We start from the raw sequence: 27,353 nt of genomic DNA, 5'->3' as shown, positions 1-27,353 counted from the left end.
GAGCAGTTTAAGGCTATCTTACTCTGCAATGGTAAAACCATCACGACAAGGACCGCTCAAGGTCTTAGTGTCACGATAGAAAGGCCAACCATACAGGAAGGCCCTAGCACTTCACAGGAGTCCATGGAGGAGGAAGAGGAAGCAGTTGGGGAAGAACCAAAAGAGCCATTATCAGCTCAACCCACAGTCCAAAAATACAAAATCCAAGTTCTTACCCCTCCAGATTGAAAGCCGATAAGGAGGATGCACAATTTAAGAAGTTCATAACCATTTTCAAGTAACTCCACATAAACATCCCCATTGTTGAAGCATTGTCCCAAATGCCGAAGTATACAAAGTTTTTGAAGGAGTTTCTTACCAACAAAAGGAAATTGGAAGAGGTTGATACAGTGGCTCTAAATAAAAAATGTTCCGCCATTGTGGATAAAAAGCTATCAATGAAACTGAGAGATCCGGGAAGTTTTGTGATTCCATCTTTGTTAAGTGATGGCGTGGAAGAAAATGCACTAGCCAATTCTGGAGCTAGTATCAATGTCATGCCATACACTATCTACATGAAGCTTAGGTTGGGAATGTTGATACCAACAAGGATGACCTTGTAGTTGGCAGATAGATTAGTAAGAAGGCCACGGGGAATTATGGAAGATGTACTTGTAACCATTGAAAAGCTTATCTTCCCTCGTGGATTTTGTGATCTTTGACAAAGATGAGGATGTAGAGATCCCACTCATTCTTGGACAACCCTTCCTAAATACCTCCGGGGATCTCATGAATTGGAGAGATGGAAAGATGACATTAAAAGTGGGAGTTGAGGAAATGGTGTACAAGCTCCCAAAGATCTATGAAACACTCCATGGATCAAGATGATGAATGTTACATTGCACATGACCCTAATTTTTCTATTTTTGATTTCATGCAGGATGTGTTGATGGTGAGCCCCTTTCATGAATACTTCAAGGGCAAGCTTGAGGAAGAGGCGACACAACAAACAGAACCACAACTTCAAAGAAGAAATAAAAGGAGTAAGGTGAGAGTTGCATCAATGAAGTAGGTGTGGAGGAAGGTACAAATAAAAAAAAGAACACACTACAGAGGTAATAAACTCCATTACCTTCAAACAAGGTAATGAAGGCAAAACTTCTCAACCTACTCCAAGTAACCTAAGGCCATCATAAGGTAAGAAGAAGTACATCAGGCTCATGACATAAAACAATGGCTTCTTGGGAGGCAACCCAAGTAGTTTTCTAGGCTTTAGTCCACTTACTCTTAGTTTATCATTCATTAGTTTATAAAATACAGAATGTGGTAATTAATGTGAAAGTGGGAAGTTGGATCAACCCCACTAAATTTCATAAGCAAAACATGTTTGGGGAGTCTAGTACTATTATTAGGAATTATTTTCATGCCATTTTACATAGGGAAAACCTTTAGTTTTTTCATTGTAAGCATCACAACAGGTGTGGTAAACTCATTGTACATGTTGTGATGAGTAGGCAGAGAATTGAGCATTTCTGGAAAAATTGAGTGAGTCTGAAACGGGCTTATAATGCCCGTTGTGATGGCCGTGGTAACCTATCATGGTTGTTCCATAGAGCGTGCCATGACTTTGAATTCTCCAAAGTTTGGCACATCTTTATGACACCCGTTGTCTAGTTATTGTGAACACAACGAGCCCTAGAATGGCTGTTGCCAACACTTAGAGATTTTTGAACCCAAACAAGTTGACAACAGCCCTATAACGGGCTGATAACAGCCATGGTGAATGCATGAACAAGGGCCGTTATTTGGCTATTTTAAATCCCGTTACTAGGAGGTATAGGGTCACCAATGGGTGACCCTATACCTTTCTCACTCAAAAACTCACTCCCTTTTTTGCTATTTTAGCAGAGACCTTCCTTGATCTTTGCTTAGTGATTCTGAGGAGCTTGGGCTTGTTTCTGATCGATCTAGCACTTTATTTACTCGATTCTCACCATGGGAAAACCCTTTCTTTTGGCCATTTTCATAAGAATCAGCACAAATCTTTTAAATATCGAGATGTTATAATATTTAAATGGCATGAAAGTGTTTAATGATGCTTGGGGAATGTTTTTATGTAAACTTCCATCAAAATAAACCAATGTTTAGAAAATTTTCACCATGGTCAAGCATCATAACGGTCGTTCTTGGACAAACAACCACCATTGTGAGGACTGTTGTGTTCAAATGTTGAACAAGGGAGAGATGAGCAACAATGGGCATTGTCCACCTATTGTGAAGCCGTTATGAGATTTTTCCTGCTCATCTGATCTCAACAACACCGAGCAATGGGAGAAAGCCCATTGTCAATTGGCCATTGCTCTACTCGATTACACAATGGATGCACCATAGCTGTTGTGTGGTCGTGTTTGCCTTAGTACAGTGCACAAATGAGTTGCTGAGTTACACAACGGGCCATTGTGTACCCTCTGTAACAATCCACATAAACATCAGGGCCTTGGTAATGGGCGTTGTGAGACCGTCATAGTCATATAACTGCCATGATGTACCCATTGTGCACTTGTTATCCCTTCTTGTATTGTATTTTTCTTATTCTATTGATTAATTTTTTGAATTCTTTCTAAATTGTAGGTTATGGGTCAAAAGAGAATTGCCAGTGATCCCCAAGTAGAGGTCGAGAAGAAGAAGACCGAAGAGTCTTCTCGGCCATCAGTACCACTATTTGGGGATCCAAAGCACAGAGCACGCCACAGGAGGCGCTTTGATTAGAGATTTGTTGAGGGTCGGGTCATCAATTGCCCGACTCTAGAGAGGATTGGTCTCGCTGATGAGGTATGGGACTTAATTTTTGTACAGGGCTAGAAGCAGTTCTTCCATATTCAAGAGCCGACTTTTTGGGAGCTGACATTAGAGGTGATGTGTTCGGGAGAGCTGGATAGGATGATCATCAGCCTCAGCCACTATGAGATCATCAGCTTCCAGATCTTCAGGGTGGAGTACCTGATGTCATACATGGAGTTCTCTGTGGCGATGTGGCTCGTCGAAGTGAGGTACATTTGCACCAAGTTGCACTCCCATCTCCACGTCAACCTGCCGGTCCACCTAAATGCTGATCAAGTTTGAACCCAGACACTTCAAGGCTATGAGACATGTGTGTACAGGACTTCGAAGGCATCTACCCTAGGATGTGCTATTTTCACGTACCTCAATGCCGTTTTAGCTCAGACGTTGACAGGGAGTGAAGACAGCACGGGGATCGTGAACCTCCGTGACTTGTACTTCTTGTGGAGCATGGTACCTTGGGAGCCGATTCACATCGGCCATGCCCTTGCCTGCCAGCAACGTCATCAAGCACAGGACCCCCGCTTGGCGACCATATTCCTTGGTCTCTACATTACTAGGCTTGCAAGGGGCTTAGGTTTGATCGACCGTTGTTCAGGTATGCGGTGAGTTGGAGGCATTCAGTCACTTTGGGTCACCACGCTTTAGGCATTGCGCATGATAGAGCGGTGAGACACACTCCATGGAGTGCAGTTCTAGGTAGTCCACGGTTCTGACTCCGAGTCTTTGAAAGATGAGGGGTCCCTACCGGAGACCACTGTTAAGCTGATCCTCCCCGACTACCACTCTAGTTGCTGCTGCTACTCCTCCTCCTTCGATAACTGCCGCACTGACTACATTAGCTCCATCAGCTCTTGAGAAGTGCTTAACCCATCTCAAGGAGGGTCAAGTGAGGATCGAGGGTCTACTTCAACAAATCCTGGTGCATCTGCAGCTTCGGGACCCCTTAATCACTTCAGCGCCTACATCATCCATTGTTACAACTCCAATGGTGCTAGAGTCTCCTCCGGCTTCACCGACATCACTAGTCTTCCACCGACCATATACAGAGCAGGACTTCCCTGCCGACTTCCACCATTTTGATTTTATTATACCACTTTTATACTTTAATATTTCAATACATTGTGCATTTTATTACTATAAGGGATACTTGCCCTGCTACTTTTGTACCTTCTGATATTAGTGGTTTCTATTTTACAATATTATATAGTTTTTTGTTTACTGTGTATCTAACTTTTACAATTGTATCTCATCAGGGTTTGAGATGATTGGGTGCTATTCTAGCCAGCACAATTTGTTTCTTGGACAAGGGTAACTTCATCGTCCTGGTTGGCCAAACTAAGAATTCAGGGGAGTACTACTGACCATACACTCCATAATTCATTTTCTTACTATATATCACTACACTTGGGCATGCATGTGTACATTGGGGATAATGTACATCCTTAAGTGTGGGGAGGGAGTGTATGTTTGTTTTTCTTTGCGCTACATTAAGAATTTTGTACTATACTATACTATATTATAATATCTTGTGGAAATATTTTTTTGGATGCTTGTACCTTATACACATGCTAGTGTTGATCTTTGAAGGGATTGCACTTACTTGTTGGAGTTTCTTTGGTCTAGGGACATGATTTGCTAGATTAGCAATTCTTTCGTACAATCCCGAGAGTCTGACTGCTCTATGAGTCTCTAAAATACCTTGTGTCCCTCTAAACTTCACCTTGCACCTTATGTTTGTCTAATGTTTTATAATGAAGGGTATCATCAGTACTTAGTTTATTGCTCTAAGTTAAGATATATACACAACAAAAAGAGCTACCTCTTTCGTAGTGCGTAGTCAGTCCCAACAAGTCAGATACAAAGTTTATGCCTTAGTGGGGGAGAGGGCTGCCTCCTGGGAAAGTGTGAAAGCTACTGATTGTGAGAAATTAAAGAGAAAGGGTAATCATGTATAAAAATTATGAAAAATGTAAGAGTGAGACTGAATAAAACCCCAAAAGGTTTTTGTACATGATCTGGACAAGAGACCAATACTTGGGAAAGTACTTTTTGCCGTAGAGTAGACTACTCTTTATAGAGGAATAATCATTCTACCTGGCATTTGATTGTTCACCCCGTACTATTGAAACTCGATACTTAGTTACCTGAGGTCAAGCACTTATCTTGTATTCTATTTTTATCGGTTTTATTTTCTTGAGGACAAGCAAACGCTTAAGTGTGGGGATATTTGATAAGTGCTAAGTTGATCATATTTTCTATATCATTTACACTGCATCTAGCATGAAATTGTACTTGCTTAACATCTCATTAGGAAAAAATTTCATTCTTTTGTTCACAACAACCTTTATTTCTATTTTAGGAAGAAAGAAGTGAATTCGAGGATGTTTTCAAGCAAAATAAGGTAAGTTGCTGAATCAAGGTTGTTCCACGACTCGCAATGGGCGTTGTGGGAACTCACAACGCCATTTGTCTACACTTACCACTGCCGTGATCGAGCCATAATGGCATAAGCTCACTGGTAGCAACATAGAAGCCATAAAGGACATACAACGGATGTTGTAAAGTCCATAACAGTCGTTGTTAAGATGCATAATACCAAAAGACCATGCCATGACACAACAGGGGGCCCAAGCAGCAACTTAATTACTCACAATGGGCATCACAACGCCCATGGTGAGGCAGTGGTGGAACCGATTATTATAAATAACCTAGTTTTCTCAATATTGAGGAGAGAATATTTTACCAAATAGTTAGGGCTGCTAGTTTCTAGAGATCAAGATCATTAAGCAGAGAATCTTTTGCCAAATTCTGATGAGTTTCTCAAGAGAAGATCAATGATCATCATTGGAGGAGGCGTGCGTGACACACGTCATCCGAACAACCTTGGGATCCACTAATCTGCAACCAAAGAGAGCCCTAATGCTATTGAGAAGACTCTGGAAGAGGCTCGTCATGGAAGCAAATAGCAATAGTGACAGTGCAGATTTTGCAACCAGGGGAAGAACATTGTCGGAGTATGAGAGGCTACAGTTTACAGGGGAAGAATTCAGTTTATAAGCCCCAGCAGTAGCAGCTAACCACTTCAAAATCAAAGCTAGCACTATTAGGATGATTCATAACTCCTATCAGTTTGATGGCCTAGCGGATCAAGATTGGTACAGTGATAGATAATGCAAAGAAAAGCAAGAGCAAACCTTTGCTCAAGGAGGTAACACCTTGGCCTGTCAATGTAATTGGTAAGTCCCCAATTTTCTCAAATTTTTAACTTGAGCATTATTTTGGAGACACCCACATTTGGGATGAGAAGTATTTCTATTTTGAACCATCCTAGCATTTACACTAGGTACATTAAGCTAGTGAAGTTAAACAAGTGCTTCTTGGGAGGCAACCCAAGAATTTTTTTTTTGTATTTTGTTGAGTTTGAGTCTTTAGTTGCAGATTCGTAGATTTGTTTGATTTTGTAACAAATTTCTTAGTTTGTCATGAATTTTCATGTGATGGTTGGATGATTGTTTTCTCAGGCACTGGTTTTGTGCTTCCTAAGTTAAGTATGTATTTGAGCTTAATTATAGAAAATAGGGAAAGCTCTGCTTAAATTTTCAGGGCTTTTACGGGATACTTACACTCATAAGCATGACTGTAAACCTCAAACAGAGAGCTTCACGGGCATCTTACACCCTTAAGCCACCATACAAGGGATGTCCAGAGAATATAACAATTGCACTTACAGCTCGTAAGTCCTGATGATCACAATTCAGAGGTTCATTATGGGTGGCTTATGCTCGTAAGTGCGGCCGTAAGGGTCATCCAGAGCACTTTACGGGTATACCTTAAACCTTACTGCTCGTAACCTTCTAGGGCAATTCAACCTAGGTTCTTTACGGGTATCTTAGGCCCATAAGCCAGTTCTTAAGTGCCAGACAAAGAACTTTATGGACTACAGTGTTGAGCCTCTTAAGGTCATAACCTAGGTTGTAAAGAAGGTGTACATTTACGGTGCAGGCCTTGCGGCCACCGTAATTATTCATTCAGAGAGACTTACGATTGAGGCTTACGCTTGTAAACTGCCCTTAAGCATCTAGGGTTTAAGCACCATCGGTGACCTTTGATCTTCATTCCCACATGTTTTTCACCGGATCTTGGTTGACAATGCTCGTTTCTCCTCCTATTCTCTTCCTTTCATCCCCTTATTCTATTTTTGAGTGATATGAACAGGGTTGGACCACTTTCTCATCCCTCCTGCCGTTGATTTTTATTTTTCTCATCTTTGCTTAGAAGGTAAACCTTGTTTTTCATGATTCGTGAGTCAATAGTTTGAATTTGTTGCATAAAAATGAATGGATGTTTGTTTAGTAATGCTTGAATGATAGTTTAGAGTCAGATTTTGTAAATTTTATACCTTTATTATACAGGAAGGTCGTTACAGCCTAAGCTCGTGGCTTACGACCGTAAGGGTTGCCGTAAAGGTGACTTTCCATGAGCCTTATGGTTGTAAGCCTTCCCGTAAGTGGGCCATAAGCAGTCATGGTTTTAGAAAACTCCACATATTTGTTCCTAAACTCTGTTTTTTTATGCAGCATGACTAGAGACCAGAGGGTTGCGTCCAGGCCAGCCAAGGGGGTGGACAGAGGCATCCATCTCAAGTACAGCTATCGTGTAGGACACATCGACTCCACTGACCCCCTCGGCTCTTATTTTTTTTAGGTTGGCTTTAGAGAATAGTTCACCCGCTGGAAGATGAAGCGGTTTGGCCAATCCCATATGGTGGATTATCCTGTTCTTACCCAACTGGGGCTCGCGGAGGAGGTACAGGGGATGGTATGGACCGGTGATTGGCACCGAGCGTTCACGTATGAGGAGCTGGTGTATAGAGATACTACAATGGAGGTTTTGAGCAACTTCTAGCTGGATCGGGCACTGGTTAATTTTAGTCGGGTGGGCTCCATTCGATTTTAGCTATTTGGAGAGCAGTGGAGCCTCTTTTACACCAATTTTGCCTTACTGTAAGGGATTTAGGACATATACTTCACTAGCACATCGCATTATGAGTAGCTGTTGATTGACTTCTCTCCCGAACATCACTGGCAAGGGAGTCTGGCAGTATCTGAGTAGAGGAAGGAGCTATGAGCCAAACCTTATCAAGGCCTCATTCATGACATACTTGGCTCACAGGTATGTACATGCTATCATTGCTCATTCATTTAGCAGGTCAAGTAGACAACACTGGAAAGGTGGGACGACAAGAGCTCATTTTCCTTTACAGCATGGCCGAGCACCGTCACATCCACCTGGGTTACATGCTGGCAGATTTTATTGCACACCAGAGCTAGCATATACACCTGGGTGCGATCTTAGTTGGGCCATATATTAAAGACTGATAAGAGGTATGGGCCTAGCATATCGACTCTAGGGCTAGGAGATTGTGGGCGGTGGTGTGCTACGGCTCCAGATGGGTCCTCACCCCTAGTACGACAAAGCAGGCATAAGAGGGGAGTGAGGCAGAGGATGAGGAGTCAGATTATGAGTCTGACAGTGAGTCATTCTTACCATTGGCCACTGCACCGGTAAGTATAGATATCCCAGCCGCAACACATCTCAGACGCAGATCGAAGATCAGGGAGTCACGTGTTGAGGTTTATTAGCTAAAGGAGGTCCACTGGACTATCTTGGTGACCCAGGCACGGATTGAGGCCGACCTTGGTCATGCCCTGGACTGCTCTCACGTATTGTCCCTCCTCCAGTTCCAGCCCCTCCGGCATTGACCCCTCTATTGTTACTGTATTTGCTGACAGATTCTGTATCCTTGGATGAGGCAGAGCATTGATTTTACTTCATGTTTCATTTTATACTTTCATTTTAGACTTTGTATTCAGTATTTTTGGCAAAGGTTGGCTCTGCCTAGTTTGTACTTATTGAGACTCTTAGTGAAATTTACTTTCTCTTTTGTTATTTTATTTTTTTTTATCTTTAATGATATTTTCTTATACCTCATAGGACTGATTTGCAACATCCACCATCCTCAATTATAAAGGGGATGCTCACTCGGTAAGTTCTTGACCTTAAGTGATCACCAAACTGCTAGGGAACAACCATAGACACACTAGGCCGGTTACAAGCTTCAATGATTTCACATATGTGAACCGGGGAAGTAATCTTATTCCACTACCCCCCTAATATTGTTTACATTGCCTTGCATGCTTCTCTTTTACACACATTGAGGACAATGCTTGATTTAAGTATAAGGGAGGGGTTTAAGTTTCATTGTTAACTCTTTTACATGCCAAGTGTGACTTATGATGGTATAATTGAAATGTAGAGGCGTTTCTTAGTATTAGGGTGAACACTTTCGAGTTTGTTCCATTTTGAGTCTTTTTTTAGTGTGCATTTTATTCTTAGTTATTAACCTAATTAGAGCACACAACTTCTCTATTATAGCAACTTAGACCTTGTTGGACTTCTTTTAGTTTTACTCATTGTACTTCTTGTGGTTGATTTGAATTTTTTTTTGCAAATTTGAAAGAATTTGTTTCAAAATAGAAAAGAGAAACATTGCAAAATGGAAAGAACTACCTTTATTAGAAGTGTGAAGCTACTCTCAACAAGTTGGATACTATATATGCCCTAACAAGAGAAAGAACCACCTCTTTATGTGAGTGAAAGCTATCGTATTTTTAGTAAAAGATGTGGAAAGACCTACCTCTCTTAAGTGTGAAAGCATCTCATTGAGTGTTCACGGGAAAGGGCTACCTTGGGAGATGCGTGAAACCACCGCCCTATGCATAAGAAGTTTTTTGTGTGATTGTTTGCTTTTGAAGGTCCTTTAGGTCAAAGGAAGTGAAGTAGAGAGTTGTAACACACACACAATGATAATCTTGAATAGAATGTTAACTATTTTTTGGGACTTGAAATTTTTAGCATCCTTGTATTGTGAAAACCTGAATTACTTGTGAAACTCCTTAATTCTTGAGCACCCGAGGTCTTGCACTTCCTCCACTTGGTTTGTAATGTTCTATTTTACTTGAGGATAAGAAAAAGCTTAAGTGTGGGGCAATGTGATGAGTGTACAATTTTCATGTATTTCATATCAATTTGTACACTCAATTAGTATGTATTAGAACCATATTGTGGAATTTGATGATAATTATAGTGTGTTGTGCATTAACAAGCTTAGGGCAGTACTTAAAGAGGAGAGAGAGAGAGAGTCAAAGGAAGCATTTCAGACATAAAATGATGAAGTTGGAGCTCTCTCAACATCATTAGAACAAGGACAAGGCAAATTGGGCAGTTTGCAGCATCTTACGCTCATCTTAGAGGCCGTAAGTCAATTACAGAAGACCTTGCGGGCATGCTTATGCCTATAAGGGGAATGAAAAACTAGCTCAGAGGACCTTACATGAAAGGATTACTCCCGTAAGGACCATCCAAAGAAGCTTACAACCACAGCTAATACCCGCAAGGACGGTTGTGATAGGGACGAACGCAAGTTTACTTGTTGATCAGGTAATTAAGTGTGCTTGAAGTGCAAAGTGTCAGTCCATAGGGAAGAAAGTGAATATTAGTAATAACTGTAAATCCAAAAGTTATCCTGATAAAGTACGTGAAGTGTGTTTGAAAATAAAACAAAAAAAATAGCAAATACGGGAAAATCACAAGAGAGAATTCAAGGAAGAGAATGATGTCCACGCATGGTATCCCTTTAGGGCAATAAAGTACAAGACAATGGTTATCTAAATATGCAATCCTATTTGAACGGAGAGGTTTCTAGAATTATACTAAACCCCGATTTCTCAGGTGAAGAGTAATTGAATAGGTGCAAAGCTGATATAAACATCCACACAATCACATTAACATTCTATGAAACCTCACTGTGAGCTAACAACAATCTCTTAAGTAGATAATCTCCCCCAAAGAGAGAAAGATTACACCTAATTTGAATTCAGAGCAGAAATGTGATTTCTCCTCAAATTCACTCCACATGATTGCAAAGAGCACGGAGATTGTCAACAACTCACTCAGGAGAATTGAGGGAGACAGAGTCTCCAAAGTACCCTATACCCAGGCTTACTCATAATTTCCTCTAATCACGGCATGTCTATGATAGGTGGGTATTTCTACTTGATAAGTACTTGAATGAATATATTTTTTTGTATGTTTTACATAAATTGATCATCATTTTTATTATGTTTTATGTCTCATAAATTGTATTTGGCGTCCCTTTGTGCAAATAGGGTTATGAAGGCCATGAGAGAAGAAAAAGAAGCAAAGATAGGTTATGAATGTACCTTTTGGGAGTTTTTGTGCAACATAACACTACAGCATTGTAGTGTTTTAGCGGCATTTTATTGCCTGCGTTTTATTAAAACGCCGGAACATCTACGGCGTTTTCACTGTGAAATGCCACGAATGCGCCTTCTAGGATTGAGTAATTGGACATTGGCGGCGTTTTACTATGAAAACGCCAGCATTGGGTTTTCCGTAGCGGCGTTGATGATATAAACGCCGGCAAAGTGCAAGCGCGCGCTATCGGAAAAGGATGGCGTGAAGAATTTCCAAACATCGACGGGGTTTTCTCCAAAACGCCAGGGAATATGCCGGGAAATGTTTTAATTTAGCGGCATTGTTTGAGTAAAACGCCGGGACTAGTTCCTATTTATATGCCGGCGTTTGTATTAAAAACGCCGGCAATATTACACCATTATGGGTTTTTTATCGGTATATATACGGCGTTTGCATTTTAAAATGCCACTAAAGCAACTTCTAGTATGGAAGAGTGGAACTTTGCGGCGTGTTGATGACAAACGGCGAGAAAGTTTTTTGTTAGAGCGGCGTTTGTAGTTTTAAAACGCCAGGAAGTTATTATTTTTCGCAGGGTTTCCTTTTAAACGCCGGGTAAATGCCTTGATTTGGTGGCGTTTTTGGCTAAAACGCCGGTAATATTTATTATTTCTCTCCCCATATTCGGCCCTTGTCTGCGCGCAGGTTCTCTTCTCCATCAGAGAAAAGCTCCAGCCTACCTTCTTTCGCAAGGTTTCCTTAGTTTCAATCCCAAATCCTTCTCCAATCTCCACCTTTTCCCTCGATCTCGCTGCTATTCAACGCCGTCGCACACCTCCAATTACTGGTTGAGCAACTTCTCCAAGATCCAACTTCGTGAAGCTCCAGCCTACCTTCTTTCGACGGAGTTTTCCCCTTCAGGTTGCCAATTTGTTTGCCTTTTTGGTTTGTGTTTCAATCTTAATCTGCTGTGATTTCTTTAACGCATGCTTTTTAGGGCTCAATCACCATCATCTCCAATTCATCTTCGGCTACAGCCGCCGCACAGAGGCTCTCCTGGAAGTTGCTCCCCTCTCCTCTCCAGTGCCCAATCACCATCATCTCCAATTCATTGTGGCTCCCGAGCATCGATCACTGGTGGTACTTCCGTTACCCTTTTCTCATCCTTTGCTTCATTGTCGTTCCTCTTTTAGGATTTTATCTACATATTTGTTTTTTTCTTTTTCTTTTTTGATTGATTTGGATGGTGAAATTCTATTCAGCTTGCTTGAAATCATGTTTGCATGGAGATGTTGAATTTGGACATTTATCTTACTTGTTTTGATTTGGGGTTTGTTGAAAATTTTGGTCTCTTTAGTGTTTTTGAATGGTTTACAGATTCCTTCTCCAACAAATTATTGTAGTTTGATGAAATGATTATTGTATCTCAATGATCTATGCAAATGTCTGGAGGAAGGCTGCCAAGTCTGCGTCGTAGATGATCCGGTGATCTGCTGTGACATTCACCTGTGAAAAAATATATAATGGATCTCAATAAAGAGAGTTATTTTTGGAATAATTGGACCATTATTTGTTACAATATACTCTTGTTCATTTCACCCAAAAAAAAAGGATGAAAGTACTATTAAATGTCACCGATATTTAGTTCCACAACATAATCTAGTTAGAAGAAAAACTAAATGAACTACATGGACATCTTCGACTTAAAAGCAATTGAAAAATTCACATACACATGGAAGAACTCATGCATTGATTTATTGATTGTTCTTGTTCATTTTCGAGTTTAGAGCTCCAACTAGGAAATATGAATTGAATTAGATTTGGAGCTTAGTTGGAACCAAGCTAAACTTAAGCCACTTCAGAGAAAGCTTAGGAAGAACAGAAAACAACCAGTGGTTTATGACATGAAGCATCCTGTTCAATCTTCTATTTGATTGTTTATTTGAGATGTTGATAATTGTGGTATGGTAATAGAATGAATAAGTATGCATATCAAGATTTGATTTGTAAAGATTCCAACAGGCAATTTACACATTTGTTATTTGTAACAAAGGTGCAGCATTAGTGAAACCCAAGCTAGTTTGGGTATAGATTTGGCATTGGCTGCCAAACCAGCGGGTTAAAAAATGATGCATGTTTAAACTAGAGACTACAAAGAAGAGAAAATTGGAGAACAAACCCTCGACGTTATTAATTTGAACTCAGACATACTCAACTAGAACGGAATACCTTTGAACAGAAATCTAATAAAAATTAAGTTTGACATATTTTCACTAAAATAATTACTTGGATGGAATAAGAATGCATATGTTTTATCATTTAATAATATATATAGTTCTATTTCAACTACAAGTGCACTCACAACTATATATATATATATATATAGTTTACTTCTACCTAGTCAAATTGATAATTAATTTCCTTGATTTTTCATATAAGGTCACTTTCTCATTTGTTCATGAAGATGCTATAGCCTTGAAGACAACTTTGTAGAAAATAAATGAAAGGTTACTTCAAAGAATAAACAAAGAAAGCATTTTTCTTTACGCTAGCTAGTAAGAGGAACTTTAAACATAATCATCACCATGATTATTAAATGGTCTCCATTAATAAACATATCAAACACATTATAAGTTACCAACTTATATCAATGAGAAACACCTAAGCTCATTGATTAGATTCATTGTGCAAGCTTATATACATATCTCATTTTGCACATGAACAGTTGGAGGTATGAAAAATATATAAAATCAAATACTTGTGAAATATTTCATATGATTGTGATGGCATCATGGTTTGATGGCTATAATTTCTCAAGATAAGACACTTGATTGGTTTGCACATTACAATTGTAAGCACTATATTAACTTCATTGATGGTAAACAGTGATGGATAAGAGTTGGATGCATAAGTCAAGATTGTCTAACGAGTATGCAAAAGGAGTGGAGTCACTTCTTGATTTCGCATTTGATAAGTCAAGTGAAGACAACATGATTGTTTGTCCTTGTGTAAAGTGTGCGAATGTTCATTGGCACAGCAAGAAGTAGTGGAAGAACATTTAATGTGTGATGGAATCCTACGGGGTTACACTTGTTGGTTCTTCCATGGGGAGCTTGTTCCTTCTTCAACATCTAATTTGGATAACATAATCACAATGCCTCCAAGCACCACTCAACCTACTTCAACCTTTCATAGTAGCCATGGTGCCATGGGGAGAATTGTTACGTGATGCTTTTAACATCCGTCATGATGTTCATGGGGGCATTGAACCCTAATATTGGAGATGTTGTCAATGATGAAGCCGAAGTCCGAGGATGGGGCGGTGAGGAAGAACCTCCCTACGAGGCGAGCAAAAGTTCTACAAGTTACTTGAAGATATGAATGAGAAACTTTATGATGGATCGAAGCATTCCAGGTTGTATTTTTGCATTCGTCTCTTCCACCTAAAATGCATGTGTGGGATGACTGGAAAAGCGCTCGATTACCTAATTGAGTTTTTAGAAAGAATTTTTTTCCCACCATCGCCATTCCTGCAAATAGTCGTGAATCTAAGAAGGTCATCAAAGACTTAGGACTTGGTTATGAAAAAATTCATGCTTTCCCTAATGATTGTATGCTCTATTGGAGTGATAAAGAAAATCAACAAGCTTGTCTTGTTTGCGGCACTTCTCGATGGTTGTCCACTGATTCTAACCATTCTTCCAATGATGATGATGATGAAATGGTCCACAAAAGACCAGCGAAGGTTTTGCGTTATTTTCCCATCATCCCAAGATTACAAAGAATATTCATGTCGTCGAGGACTTCTGGGGATATGACTTGGCATGTTGTTGGTCGTACAGAAGATGGGTGTTTGAGGCATCCTGCTGACGCTGAAGCATGGAAAAAATTTGACACGAGATATCCAGACTTTGCTTCTGATCCTCGAAATATTAGGCTCGGACTTTCCTCTGATGGTTTTAATCCATTCAAGTTACTGAGTACTTCTTATAGTACATGGCCGGTGGTGTTGATCCCTTATAATTTGCCACCGTGGAAAGGGATGAAGCAATCTTCTTTCCTCTTATCCATGATTATCCCGTGAGTTAATGGTCCCAGAAATGACATTGACATCTACTTGCAACCTCTAATCAAGGAGCTGAAGCAACTATGGGTTGGTGTTCAGACATATGATGCATCAAGGAAACAAAACTTCAATTTGTGAGCTGCTCTAATGTGGACAATAAATGATTTCCCCGCTTATGCAATTTTATCTGGTTGGATCACGAAGGGAAAGTATGCTTGCCCTTGTTGTGCTGCAGAAACAGCGTCGAGATGGCTATCCAATGGGCAAAAGTTTTGTTATATGGGACATCGGCGGTGGTTAGCAAAAGATCATCCATATAGGCTCCAAAAACATCTATTTGATGGTACCTTAGAGCTACGTGAGGCTCCTTTATCTACAAGTGGGTCAGACATCTTGTTGATGTTAAATGATGTGCAATATAGATATGGGAAACGAATAAAACAAAGGCTAAGAAAATCAAAGGCTTCTTGTAGCTCAAAGAAAAGACAGAGGCAAGAATCCAATTTTCAAGAAGATAGTGTCATGGACAAGGAAGAAGATGAATCACAAGAAGCAGATTTGTGGAAAAAGAGAAGTATATTTTTTGATTTACCATATTGGGTGCATCACCTTCTGCGGCATAATTTGGATGTGATGCACATTGAGAAGAATGTTTGTGAAAATATTATTGGAATCTTGCTTAATGTTGATGGGAAATCAAAAGATAATTTGAAAGCCAAACTTGATTTGGTAGATATGGAAATTCGTCATGTTCTTCATCCTGAATATCTTCCTAATGGAAGAAGAAGGTTGCCTCCTGCTGTTTATTCAATGACAAAAGGGGAGAAGGATGTGTTTTGCCAAGTCTTGAAGAACATTAAAGTTCCGGATGGTTATTCCTCAAATATATCAAGATGTGTGAACCAAAAGGAACGGAAGCTACATTCTCTAAAATCACATGATCATCATATACTACTCCATGATTTGCTTCCAATTGCTTTACGCTTATCATCATCAAAACAAGTGATGTGTTCCATTTCCGAGCTTTGCAATATATTCAAAATTCTTTGTGGTAAGGTTCTCAGCGTTGAAGAGCTCGACAAACTTCAATATCGAGCATCGATGGTTTTATGTCAATTAGAGAAGATTTTTCCACCATCTTTCTTCACTATAATGGTCCATTTGCTTATTCACCTTCCATTGCAAGCCAAACTTGGTGGACCTGTCCATTACCGATGGATGTATCCAATTGAACGGTAAAATTTCCTACTATAGACTTAGTTTTAATTAGTAAGAATTAAATTTATTTTTTAGTTGACATGACATACATGTTTTAGGTTCTTGTTGAAGTTAAAGAACTATGTGCGGAACAAGAAATATCCTGAAGGTTCTATTGCCGAAGGTTATTGGGCAGAGGAATGTGTGACCTTTTGTTCCCGATATCTGGAAGATGTTGAAACAATATTTGATAAACCATCAAGGAATTTGGGAGAAGTTCATGATGAGGCACTCGGGGGACCTTATTTATTTCATAGTCATGGACAACCAATAGGCAAATTTGAAATTACAGAATTAGATGCTAAATCATTAGCACAAGCACATCGATATGTCTTATTACACCATGACGTTACTGTCACACTACAATCATGAGTGAAGCATTTCCATATGTTTTAATTTGTATGGCATAAGTTTACAATTTGTATTGCAATTAATTGTAGTGAGTACAAGAATATCTTAAGACAACAAATGCGTGCTCGCCGTTCAACCGCTCGTGATGTTGATATGCAATTTACTAAGACCTTTCATGAATGGTTGGCCGAAGTTGTAAGTGATGAAATTAGAAACATAATTCTCTATAAATTTTTTGCTTTTTAATTCCATACATATATTGACCCAATTTCTTAGGTTTCTCGTGGAAGAAATGTGACCGAAGAAGTTAGGTTCCTTGCACAAGGACCAAACCAAATTGTTAAGCGATACAAAGGATATATCATCAATGGATTTCGCTTCCATACCAAATCTCGTGAGAGATTAAGGAGGACTCAAAATTCCGGATGTGTTGTTACTTCTTCAACAGTGAGTTATGCTAGCGCAAGTGATGCGAACCCCGTGCAAGGAAATGTTGACTATTACGGGATTTTGAATGACATAATTGAGCTAGATTACTTTCAAAAATTCAAAGTTGTGTTGTTTCGATGTGATTGGGTTGATGTTACTAATAGTCGGGGTATTAAGAAAGATAAATATGGATTTACCATGGTGAATTTTTCTAGATTAATCCATACAGGTGCCAATGTCATTGATGAGCCTTATGTATTTTCATCACAAGTGAAGCAAGTATTCTACAGTAAAGATCTCACCGAATCTGGATGGTATGTTGTGATACGCAATCATGCTAGGGAAGTGTATGACATGGGTGATGAATCGACAGAAAGTGGTCCTCGAACTGACTGTTTTCCTACTAGTAGTGAAGGAATTTTATCTTCTAACGATGATGAGCAATGGGTTCGTGAAGATGTCAATGAGGATGTATATGCGGCTTAATGATCAGTAAATTGCTTCATATTTGTACGATGAGTTACAATTTTGCAAATTCAAAATTTCTAGTGTGAGTTTTTCAACTTTGCAAACATGTAGTATGAATCAATCATGATATTTCCATTAGGTTTTGAACTTCTGATGTTAATCTTCTGTTTTTACTAGCAATACTACTATTTGATATGTTGAATGCTTTGAACTTTTCAATGGTGCATATCTTTCAGTGCATTAGCATAAACTAGGACTTGGTTAGCCTTTCTCATATTCTTCCTGCATGACAAGTTAAATACATAAAAAAAAACACTTAAAGATAATGAGGGATTGATAGTTTTCTGAAAAGTCTTGTGCATTCAATATTATAGCTTCTTCTCATATTCATGTATGACAATATTTACGCATTAAATTTACATAAAGACTAGTGTCATGAAATTTACTTATGGAAGTTATCCTTTCAATGAATTATTTGGAGTTTGCTATGTTGTACAAGTGTGATTCATATTAATTGTTTGGTGACTTTGTTGTTCCTTTTATCTTGATTTATCTAAATCATTAAGGTTGTTCTTCTCCTACTTCACTTTGGAATATTTTATTCAATTGCGCTATTGGGCAAAATATTAGAGTTAGATAAAACATGGAGATGACTACAGGGTTGTTTTTTGTGTAATCTCACACATTTGATATTCTAACCAAAGTCTTCATGTGTAAAATTAGTTTATTTCAGTGTAAGGAGGTATATATGTAATTTCTATAATTTCAGAAAATATTTAAGCTTAATTTGAATTATTAATTATCTTCAAAGGCTAACTTTGTCATTGATCAAGTAGTCTTACAATTAACTTTATGTCGAGTTTAAATCTTATGGGACGTGGTTTAATTATCATTTAACTTTGTCATTGATCAAGTAGTCTTACAATTAACTTTATGTCGAGTAAGAAGCTCGATTATGCTTCCATTATCAATAAGTTTAGAAAAAGTTTGCATCAAGGAATTCCATGGATTATCATCTTCACAAGAAAATGTCCATAGATTTAGAGCTTGCTGGGGTTGTCTGATCTCCAAGTAGAAGCTAATAAAAGAGTTTAAAACAGAAGCATTAATTTGATGAATATCCAGACTCGATTAGGGCTGCAATGAATCTCCTTTTCCACTTCTAAGGTCTCTTAATGCTTGCACGAGCTCGAATGGCAGCAGTTAGAGTGAATTCATTAGCTTTGACACTCGTCCCCGACTGCATTGCTTGAAAGAGATGCAGAGCTTCTTGAAACCGGCCATTCCCTGTTTCAGAATGCAGGAATGAATCATCTTTCCTGTTTCTAGATCCATTCTGGTAGCACAGAATTTGAGAATGCATATGTTTTTTTAACTTTGTCAATGATCAAGTAGTTTAATTATCTTCACTATGCATATGTTTTTCCTTTAAAAATATTACAAGTGACACATGCATTGATCATGTGATTGTTTTTTTTTTTTAATGCCATTTGGAGCTTTATTTAATGGATATCTGTACCCTTGTTGTTAGGTATCCTGGCAAATTTTTCTAACAGAGCTATAATTGAGACAATCTTTAATTGGGCATCATTCCAATCTAAGGCGTGGTTCAGGTACTATAATATTTTAGTAATATCTAATTAACAACATGTATATTTCGTACTTCTTTCTTAATCACTTCCATGTAAATTGTCGAAAGAAATATAAGGCAAAAGACAGTAAAGCTTTTGTTTAATTAATGTTCATGCATGATCCAGAGTTATAATGATAGTTGGCAAACATATAAGTCTCAGAATTGCATTAATGAAATTAATGTCCCTGATTAAATGACATGTATTCATCTTGAGGTCTCTGTTCACTAGAAAGCATCTATCATTAAGACTTGTGGATTTTTCTTCTTGAGTTTGTTTTTATGTTTCTCTGATTGAGTTTCCTGTTGAAATTTCTCCTCCTTTGGAATCACTATTATTGTGACAAGTAAACTAATGTGAACAAGATATGAAAATTATGTCAGTTGATCTTGTAAGAGGACTAGAATTTATGCGAGTAGTTCATTAATGTTAATTAAGGATGAGAAATTCAAATGAAGATTCAAGAATAAATATAAATTCAAAGACAATCATCTCGACGATCTTGTTGCCTTCAGACAATGATCCGGGTTTTTGAATTATTTTTGTGGTTATATTCGGGTTTATATGTTTTTCCAAACATGAAAATGGTTTTATTCCATGTAAGCTCTTTGCTCAAATGTTCTGAAGTTTATGATGACAACCCAATTCCTATGAATGAAGGTCATTGATATGTTCTGCAAAAAAATTCAACATATAATTTTAAAAAAACAACCAACACAAAACAGAAGGATGATTATCTAGCAATCTGTTCTGCAGAAATACGAAATCAGGTCATTGATATGTTCTCATATGTTGTTATGCATTGGATTTATGTAAATAAAAAGATATGTGGTTTTGAAGAAGTGAATGTGATCTTGATTGAGAGAGTGATGTCTTATTTGTATGGTTCTCTTGTTACACTGTATCTATTTGTTTGTCTTAATTAACCAAAGGTAATATTTTTGATGAAATCTACATTTTCTCTATACGTCATTCTCATTTGTTAGATGTTTATTTGTTTATTTATTTCTCAGAATGCTGCTGTCATTGGTTTGTCTTATTTTTTTATTTTATTAAGTAGTTGCATCCGATGTTTTGCATTTACGGTGCAAGTCAAAGTGTGGAACCAAATTGAGCCAGTCATACACTGTCTTATCTATGTGTTGCTTGATTATAAGTTGGGAGTCCTGTAAACAAGATTAACAATGAGTACAAACATTTAATTGTGATGCTTCAAAATCAAATCAGAAAAAATCAGTCAATTTGTTATATTGGTTGTTAGAGAAAATATGCAGATATATTACATGTTATAAGTTAAGCATATGCTTGAAAGATGATGCCAAAAGGAAGAAATCATGAATGAAATTAACAATACAAAAGCTGGAAATACTACAATTATCAATACAAACTTTATTGTGATGCATATGAAAATACACATAACTTCATATGAAAATACACAAGGTGGTCAATCCAGGATGTGTATTTGCTCTATTATATATTTATATGACCAACAAGCCAAGTTTTTTTCATGTTAGATGCTAAAAAGTTAGTGACTGATTTTTTTATTATTAAACAGTGGGCTGTTGATAAGAGAAATATTGTCATTTGTTTCATCATATTATTCCAGGTTTTTCACCTTTTGAAATTTCAGACTTGTGCGCCTTTTTTTTAGCAAAAATATCTGCAATTGGTTGGCAGATATGTTCAGCTTTCAACCATACTTTAAATCTTTTGTCTTAAATGCTATTTTTGGAAGACATGCTGATAATTTCTCATGGACATGTTTTTCTTTATATGGTTATCTATATTCTAGTTGCAATTATATATTTAGACAAGCAAGGTTTATGTACTTACATTGTTGGTAGTCAATGTTTTTAGATACAATGCTTTGTTTTATTATTTTGTTATCATGTAAAATAACTACAATTAATATTCTTTGTCTAACATTAAGAACTATTAATGTAATTAACATTAGTTTGCTCAGGTTCCTAGGCTTGATGAATCTACTATGGAGAAAAGTTAAGATAAGTTTTAGGGAAAATTTCTAAGTCAACCAGAGACATAGATCCACATGGAATTGACTTCTTTTTTTTTTTTAAGTTAAATATAAGCATTATTACATGTTTTATTATTGTTATCTTGAGTGAGATCCTAGTTTCACTTGTTCCCAAGATTTTTAGTTTGTTTACTAGAATTGATAGCAAGGGATCAATGGCCATGTGGCCTTAAATGTTGGATTGTTTGATTTATTTTTGGATCATGAAATATAGATCTATGTGTCATTTTTTAAATTATTTTGTTTTTCTTAAATGTTGGATTGATTGATTTATTACCACACAAAATGTGATGATCCGGTGGTTGAGAGGCAATAAAATTGTGATAAACAATCGATACATTGAGCTTTCCGTCTCGATAATAGGCAGTGCAACATATATTTATGTTATGATTTTCTTTCATCGGTTATCTTTTTGGTTTATTAAGACTTTCCTCGTCTTTTCTTGTTTGAATGAAAATGGAATGGGGAAGACACTTTGGCATGTATCTCGTAGATGTAAACATGCTCATTGAATTATTTTTACACTCGAATCATTTGAACGCTCTCCATGTAATTTTGCAGGCTCAACTGCGGGATTTGTCAAGATTTGCTGAAACTAGACAACAACTTCTGTCAGTAATCCCAAACCATTGGACAACCTTGATTGGCTTTGCTGTTGCAAATAATTTGAACTGCAAGTATGTTATATTTCTGGAGTATATTTCTTTTTATTGTTTTTGTTTTGCCAAAATGTTCAATTTCCCAATATTGGAACAACTTTGCAAGTGAATTTTATCAACTTATTGTTTGATTATTTTATATTGTAGACTTTGGGGATAAAATTTTTAAATTGTGTTTTTTCATCATTATGTAATACAAGGATGGATGCTGGCCAATGAATGTTAAACAACAAAGTATTGATATGGATAATGGTATGAAAACAAATTGATTGCAATTGAACCATATGACAGAAAAATAGCACAATGGGTACTAATATAAGGATAAAAAGTAATCTCCTCCTATCATGACCATTTCAATTAACAAAATTACAATATCATTATGATGTATAACTATCATTATGATGTGTTGTAGACAACATCAAGATGCCAAGATCAAAATTGAAGGACATGAAGGGAATCCGATCTGAAACAAATACCAGTCACAATGCTGCTACAACTAATGAAGTTGAGATCTCAAGCGCTCAAAGCTGTCAACGTCACTCAACTCATTCATCATCGACACTCGATTCAAATCGTAATGGAGATGATGAAAAATGAAGACCATGATAAAATAATTGAAAATACTAGTGGAGTGGTTAATGTAAAAACAGGTATTTTGTGCAATTGATTTCCAAATACAACTTTTTGAGTAATGGGTTAAACCATTTTGTCTTGATGAATGGGCACATGAATTGTTACAGTTGACAATGTGGGTCATTGTAGAAGGAAGAGGGACGAACAACTTTGAAGGAGTTGTGGGCACTACCTCCGTGAGAGAAAGTGTTGGTCGATGCAACGGGAGCTTGGACAACCAATTGGGCCCCGAGGCACAATTGTTCTCTTCATTCCTAGGTATGATCGCTCGATCTAGCCGTAAGATCGGTCTTCAATACGAGAGTTGGCATAAAGTGCCAAAAACATTGAAGGATGAACTATTAAACTTCATCGAGGTATACTTTTATGCTTATATTTGTGTTATGCATAAGGTATTCTTTTTTATATAATGATATTATTAAGGTCATAATATTTGGTTGAAACTATTTTTGGTTATGAAATAGACACGCTTTGTTCTTGAAATCCCAAAAAGACTATGTGCTCAAGTCTTTGGGAAAGAAATGGAGGGACAACAAACATGATTTGAAGAGAAAAATATTTCAAAAGAGAGGATGGGTCATGCAAGCAAATAAAGAAAAAGCATCCGAAGGGACCATTAGTCGGGCAATGGGAAGAATTAGTTGATTTTTGGTACTCGAGGAAAGGGGAGGTGAGAATAATATATTGTTTATTATAAATGTAATTATCATGGTATCTTACATATGTAATTTAATGTTCATGTTATTATGCGAGAATCGAACAGTTGGGGTCTCCTCGAGAAAGCAACAAAAGTACACACACACTTCTGGTTCAAAAAGTTTCGCGAGAAAAGAAAAGGAAATGGTAAAAAATTGTTAAGTCTTTCAAGATTCAATAGTATGATTTTTTTTCCAAAGAGTATGCTTTGCTAGAAACCATTACTAATCTATAATTTCTTGATTTAGGAACTCAAAAGTGGAAAGAAAATAGGGCATTTCGAGTTTTCCAAAGCAACCCACACTAAAAAAGATGGTTCATATTTGAATAAAGAGACAGAAGAGATTATGGTACTAAGTCTCTGGCCATTATTTTTCCTTCTATTGATTTCTTAAGAAATGGCATTTGCTAAAAGTCTTTTACATAAATGTAGGAAAAGGCAAATGAAAAACTATCTGAATATCAATCAATCGATGGGGATGAGGGAATGGTTGAAACAGAAATTTTGACTCAAGTGATTGGAAAAGAGCGACATGGCCGAGTAAGAGGGCTTGGATTGGGTCCTACACCAACTTCATATTACGGCCATTCAGATAGTCGTCGTCTCACAACATGTAGTGGTCATTCATCTGAGTGCATAGAATTTCGCCAACAGATGAATGAAAAGTTCCAGAAGATGGAAGATGAGCTTGGGCAAGAACGTGCTAATTACAACGCTCTTTATACTTTCTTGCAACAACAATTCCCAGGAGCGACTATTCCCCTACCTACCATAGGTGGATCATCTTCTCAATCGCAGGTATTTCAAACTTCTAAACTAGTAATCAGTTACTTTTTGGATACTTCCATAATCATAAGTTATTATTTCATTTATGTATTTGTGTGTGTATAATTGGGTGATACTCTCTATAAGTTTATAGTATTTATTTATTGGTCCATTCCTAATTTTCTGTTGCCAAATTATATTTTAAACATATAATTCTAATTATTATAGAATCAATGCATCGGATCTCAGACCCCTAAGGCTAACACAGCCGGGTCTAGTGTGAATGTTCAGGTAATATATAGTACATTAAACATATAATGTTGTGTGTTGTTTAATACTAATACTCTAAATTATTCTTGCAGAATCAGGCTTCTCCAGAACATTGATGCACTCTTAGGAGGTTCGATGATCAAGACCGATGAATGCTTGATTTTTTTTTCCCACTTTTTTAATGAGATTTTATATGAACTTTGAATAATCTTCGTGTCTATGAGTTTTCCACTACAATTGTACCTATCATATTTTGTTAAATATTTGTGATTGTGAATGAGACTGAAGATCTCGAAGTTGATTAAATTTATATATCATTATGGTATTCACATACAAGATTGTACATTATTTATTGCCTTCATATTTATTTTTATTAATGAAGTTTAATTTGGGTTTTAGGTAATATTCAAATTTATTACAGGAATTAAATGCAAAAAAATCTGAAAAATTACGGTGTTTTATCCAATTACTGCGTTTTTATTTTAAAACTGCGGCATAGTCAACAAAGAAATAATATACAGATCGCAGTATTTTTGGCGTTTAGTCAGAAAATGCCGGCCCTTTGGTGGCGTTTTATTACTTAAACGCCGCGAATAAATAAAAAATTCAGTGTCCAACTATGTATTTTTTTGCGGCATGTTTTCTTGATAAACGCAAAAAACTTTGTAGCGTTTATATATTAAACGCCGCGAAACCGGGCTACTCTCGAAGAACCAGCTTCGACATTGCCGGCGTTTTACGATCAAACGCTGGTCATACTAGCGGCGTTTTTGGATAACAAACGCCGCTACTTTAGTGACGTTGTCGCCGGCGTTTTCCAAAGTTACCCTGAAGTGATTTACTGGCGTTTATAAACACCACTAAAGGTCAATAAAAATGCCGGCGAAGAACTAATATGTTGTAGTGTAAAGATCAAGACACAAGTGGAGCTCATACACATGGGGGTGTGTGTCAACTTGCAAGAGAATTTGAGTTAAATTGTGAATTGGAAGGGCATAAAGGCAGTCACATTTTCATGTCTTTACTTGTGTGAAGACTTCATGAGCCTTTCCAATAATGATTAGATGACAAGGAGCCTTATAACAGACTATGTGGACATGTGCCTGTCCATGTGGCCTTAAGAGAAGAGTGTTAGAGCCTTATTGTTAGGAGCACTATAGCAAAGTACTGTAGCAAACCACTGTAGTAATATTGTAGCAAAACTGCTGTTTGCTCGATGGGGTCAGAATTCCACTTGGGTGGGTGGCAGCTGACCCGGGCAGGTCAAGGTACGTGATAGGAACATATTGGTAGATATAAATAGCTGTTTTGCTCTATTCTTTAGGGATGTTTTCATTGCTTTTGAGAGGCAAAGTAGCTAGGGTTTGAAGTGGAGGACTTTGCGAATTTGGGGGGCGTTCTTCACCAACTTTGACAGATTCTTTCTTCGTCATAGCATTGGGGAAGCCATTGGTGACCTGGCGTCAAAAAGGAATCCTTCAATACATCGAACGTCCCATCAAGGCCATTAACATGTATTCAAGGGGGTTTTATTCCATGAGTTTTATTGATTTACATTGCATTATTTGTTTTGTAACTTGCCACATAGAGTGCTAAACCCTAGTAGGTATTTGGGTATGTGAACCCTAGGATTTTATTCTTGCATTGATTTACTTGATTTACTTTGTGTTTTCTATTAAATCCGAGTTTAATTGAGTTTCAATCTTGCTTTCTTATTACTTCCTTGCCTTGTTGATCTTATGGTTAATTGGTATGCATGATTTGTTTGCCTTGGTGAGAGAGATGTCTCCATTAGGGTTAGAACCTCAAGATTGAAGAGGAATGAGAAGGTGAGTCATGAGATAGTGGAGTGTCCCCTTGCCCTTCCGATTATTATATTCTATGTCTGTGTTCCCTAGGCTTTAACCATATTTGGTGTGAGGTGTGAGGTTAAGAGATTTCTCTACCGGGACCTTGTAAGGGGTTAGAGATTTTCACCTAAAAAGTAGGGTTAGGTCTATCCTTAGGAATCGGATGTACTCTTAGGAATCCCTAGAGTCTATTACGGTCACATGTGGTGTGAGGTGTTGATATTGAGTGATTTGTCCACTAGGACCTGGTAGGGGACTAGTATCGGTGATCAGGAGGCTAGGATTGATTATTCTTGGATTTCCTTGACTGGATTAACTTGGTTTAAAAACACTCTGTGAAACTTGCACTTAATGTCAAATCCTAGGGGAGAATTGCCCAAGTACCTCATTTTCATTGATTGTGATCTTCCTCATTTCTACTCTTCCTTGCTTGTTTGTGACATTCATATTCTTGTGTTTGAGTTCATTTCACCATATTCTTGATTCCGACTAGATAACTTAGAAGTAGTCATTACTAATACTTCCATTCCCTATGGATTCGACTACCCGACCTGTCGGGTACTTTATTATTTGGACGTAAGAGGTGTGTCACTACTTGTCACGTAGCATATCAAACATAATAGCTAGGGCTTTCACCTCGTTAGCAACCAAGCATTCAAACAAGCAATTAGATTCAAGTAGATATGATTGCAACTATGAAATTAATTAAAGCATTAAATATCCAACAACCAAAGTCACAAAAATAAATCATAGAGTTCAACTACACCCAAACATCTACAAATTAGCCCTCAATTAATGGAGGGCAAGCATTCAAGATACAAAGAATTAAAGTAAACATAGGATCCATGAAAACTCCCTTGTCAATCGGCTATGATCTCCAATCCCTTGAATACCGGGCCAAATCCCTTTCCAAATCTTGCCTAAGGTGCTGGAGACTCGGCCATTTACTTCCTTAATCTCACCCCCAAGAATCACCACCCAAAGAATAGAGAGATAGAATAGATGATGCCCTAAAAATCCTCTTAAGTTTCATTTATGCTCGACTGCTTACGGGTTGGTTATAGGCATAAGGGCTAGGCTGTAAGAGAGATGGGGAAGATAGTCACAAGCCTTACGGGAATACTTATGGCTGTAAGCCTCATCTG

General features: G+C 37.6%; 2 protein-coding genes across 2 annotated transcripts; both read left to right on the top strand.

Moving 5' to 3' along the window:
• The first annotated feature begins 15,310 nt into the window (after positions 1-15,310).
• On the top strand, positions 15,311-22,460 carry LOC120279674. The gene is made up of 5 exons (XM_039286599.1): positions 15,311-16,398; positions 16,480-16,648; positions 17,048-17,671; positions 21,896-22,011; positions 22,406-22,460. The coding sequence occupies exons 1-5, from the start codon at positions 15,311-15,313 to the stop codon at positions 22,458-22,460; spliced, it is 2,052 nt and encodes a 683-aa protein (XP_039142533.1).
• Positions 22,461-22,570: 110 nt separating this feature from the next.
• LOC120279664 lies at positions 22,571-24,557 on the top strand. The gene is made up of 5 exons (XM_039286592.1): positions 22,571-22,643; positions 22,756-22,982; positions 23,571-23,672; positions 23,756-24,121; positions 24,451-24,557. The coding sequence occupies exons 1-5, from the start codon at positions 22,571-22,573 to the stop codon at positions 24,472-24,474; spliced, it is 792 nt and encodes a 263-aa protein (XP_039142526.1). The 3' UTR covers positions 24,475-24,557.
• The last annotated feature ends 2,796 nt before the right edge of the window (positions 24,558-27,353 follow it).

This window comes from Dioscorea cayenensis, chromosome 2, assembly GCF_009730915.1.
Source record: "Dioscorea cayenensis subsp. rotundata cultivar TDr96_F1 chromosome 2, TDr96_F1_v2_PseudoChromosome.rev07_lg8_w22 25.fasta, whole genome shotgun sequence".
NCBI classification, from domain to species: domain Eukaryota; kingdom Viridiplantae; phylum Streptophyta; class Magnoliopsida; order Dioscoreales; family Dioscoreaceae; genus Dioscorea; species Dioscorea cayenensis.
This window is presented reverse-complemented; position numbering and strand designations above follow the sequence as displayed.

Coding starts and splice junctions, on each gene's coding strand:
- LOC120279674 (XM_039286599.1), top strand. CDS start 15,311: ATGTGGACAATAAATGATTTCCCCGCTTATGCAATTTTATCTGGTTGG. Junction 16,649..17,047: donor TGGGAGAAGTTCATGATGAG/GCACTCGGGGGA, acceptor CCAATTTCTTAG/GTTTCTCGTGGAAGAAATGT. Junction 17,672..21,895: donor GTGAAGATGTCAATGAGGAT/GTATATGCGGCT, acceptor GTAATTTTGCAG/GCTCAACTGCGGGATTTGTC.
- LOC120279664 (XM_039286592.1), top strand. CDS start 22,571: ATGGAGATGATGAAAAATGAAGACCATGATAAAATAATTGAAAATACT. Junction 22,644..22,755: donor AGTGGTTAATGTAAAAACAG/GTATTTTGTGCA, acceptor GGGTCATTGTAG/AAGGAAGAGGGACGAACAAC. Junction 24,122..24,450: donor GATCATCTTCTCAATCGCAG/GTATTTCAAACT, acceptor TTATTCTTGCAG/AATCAGGCTTCTCCAGAACA.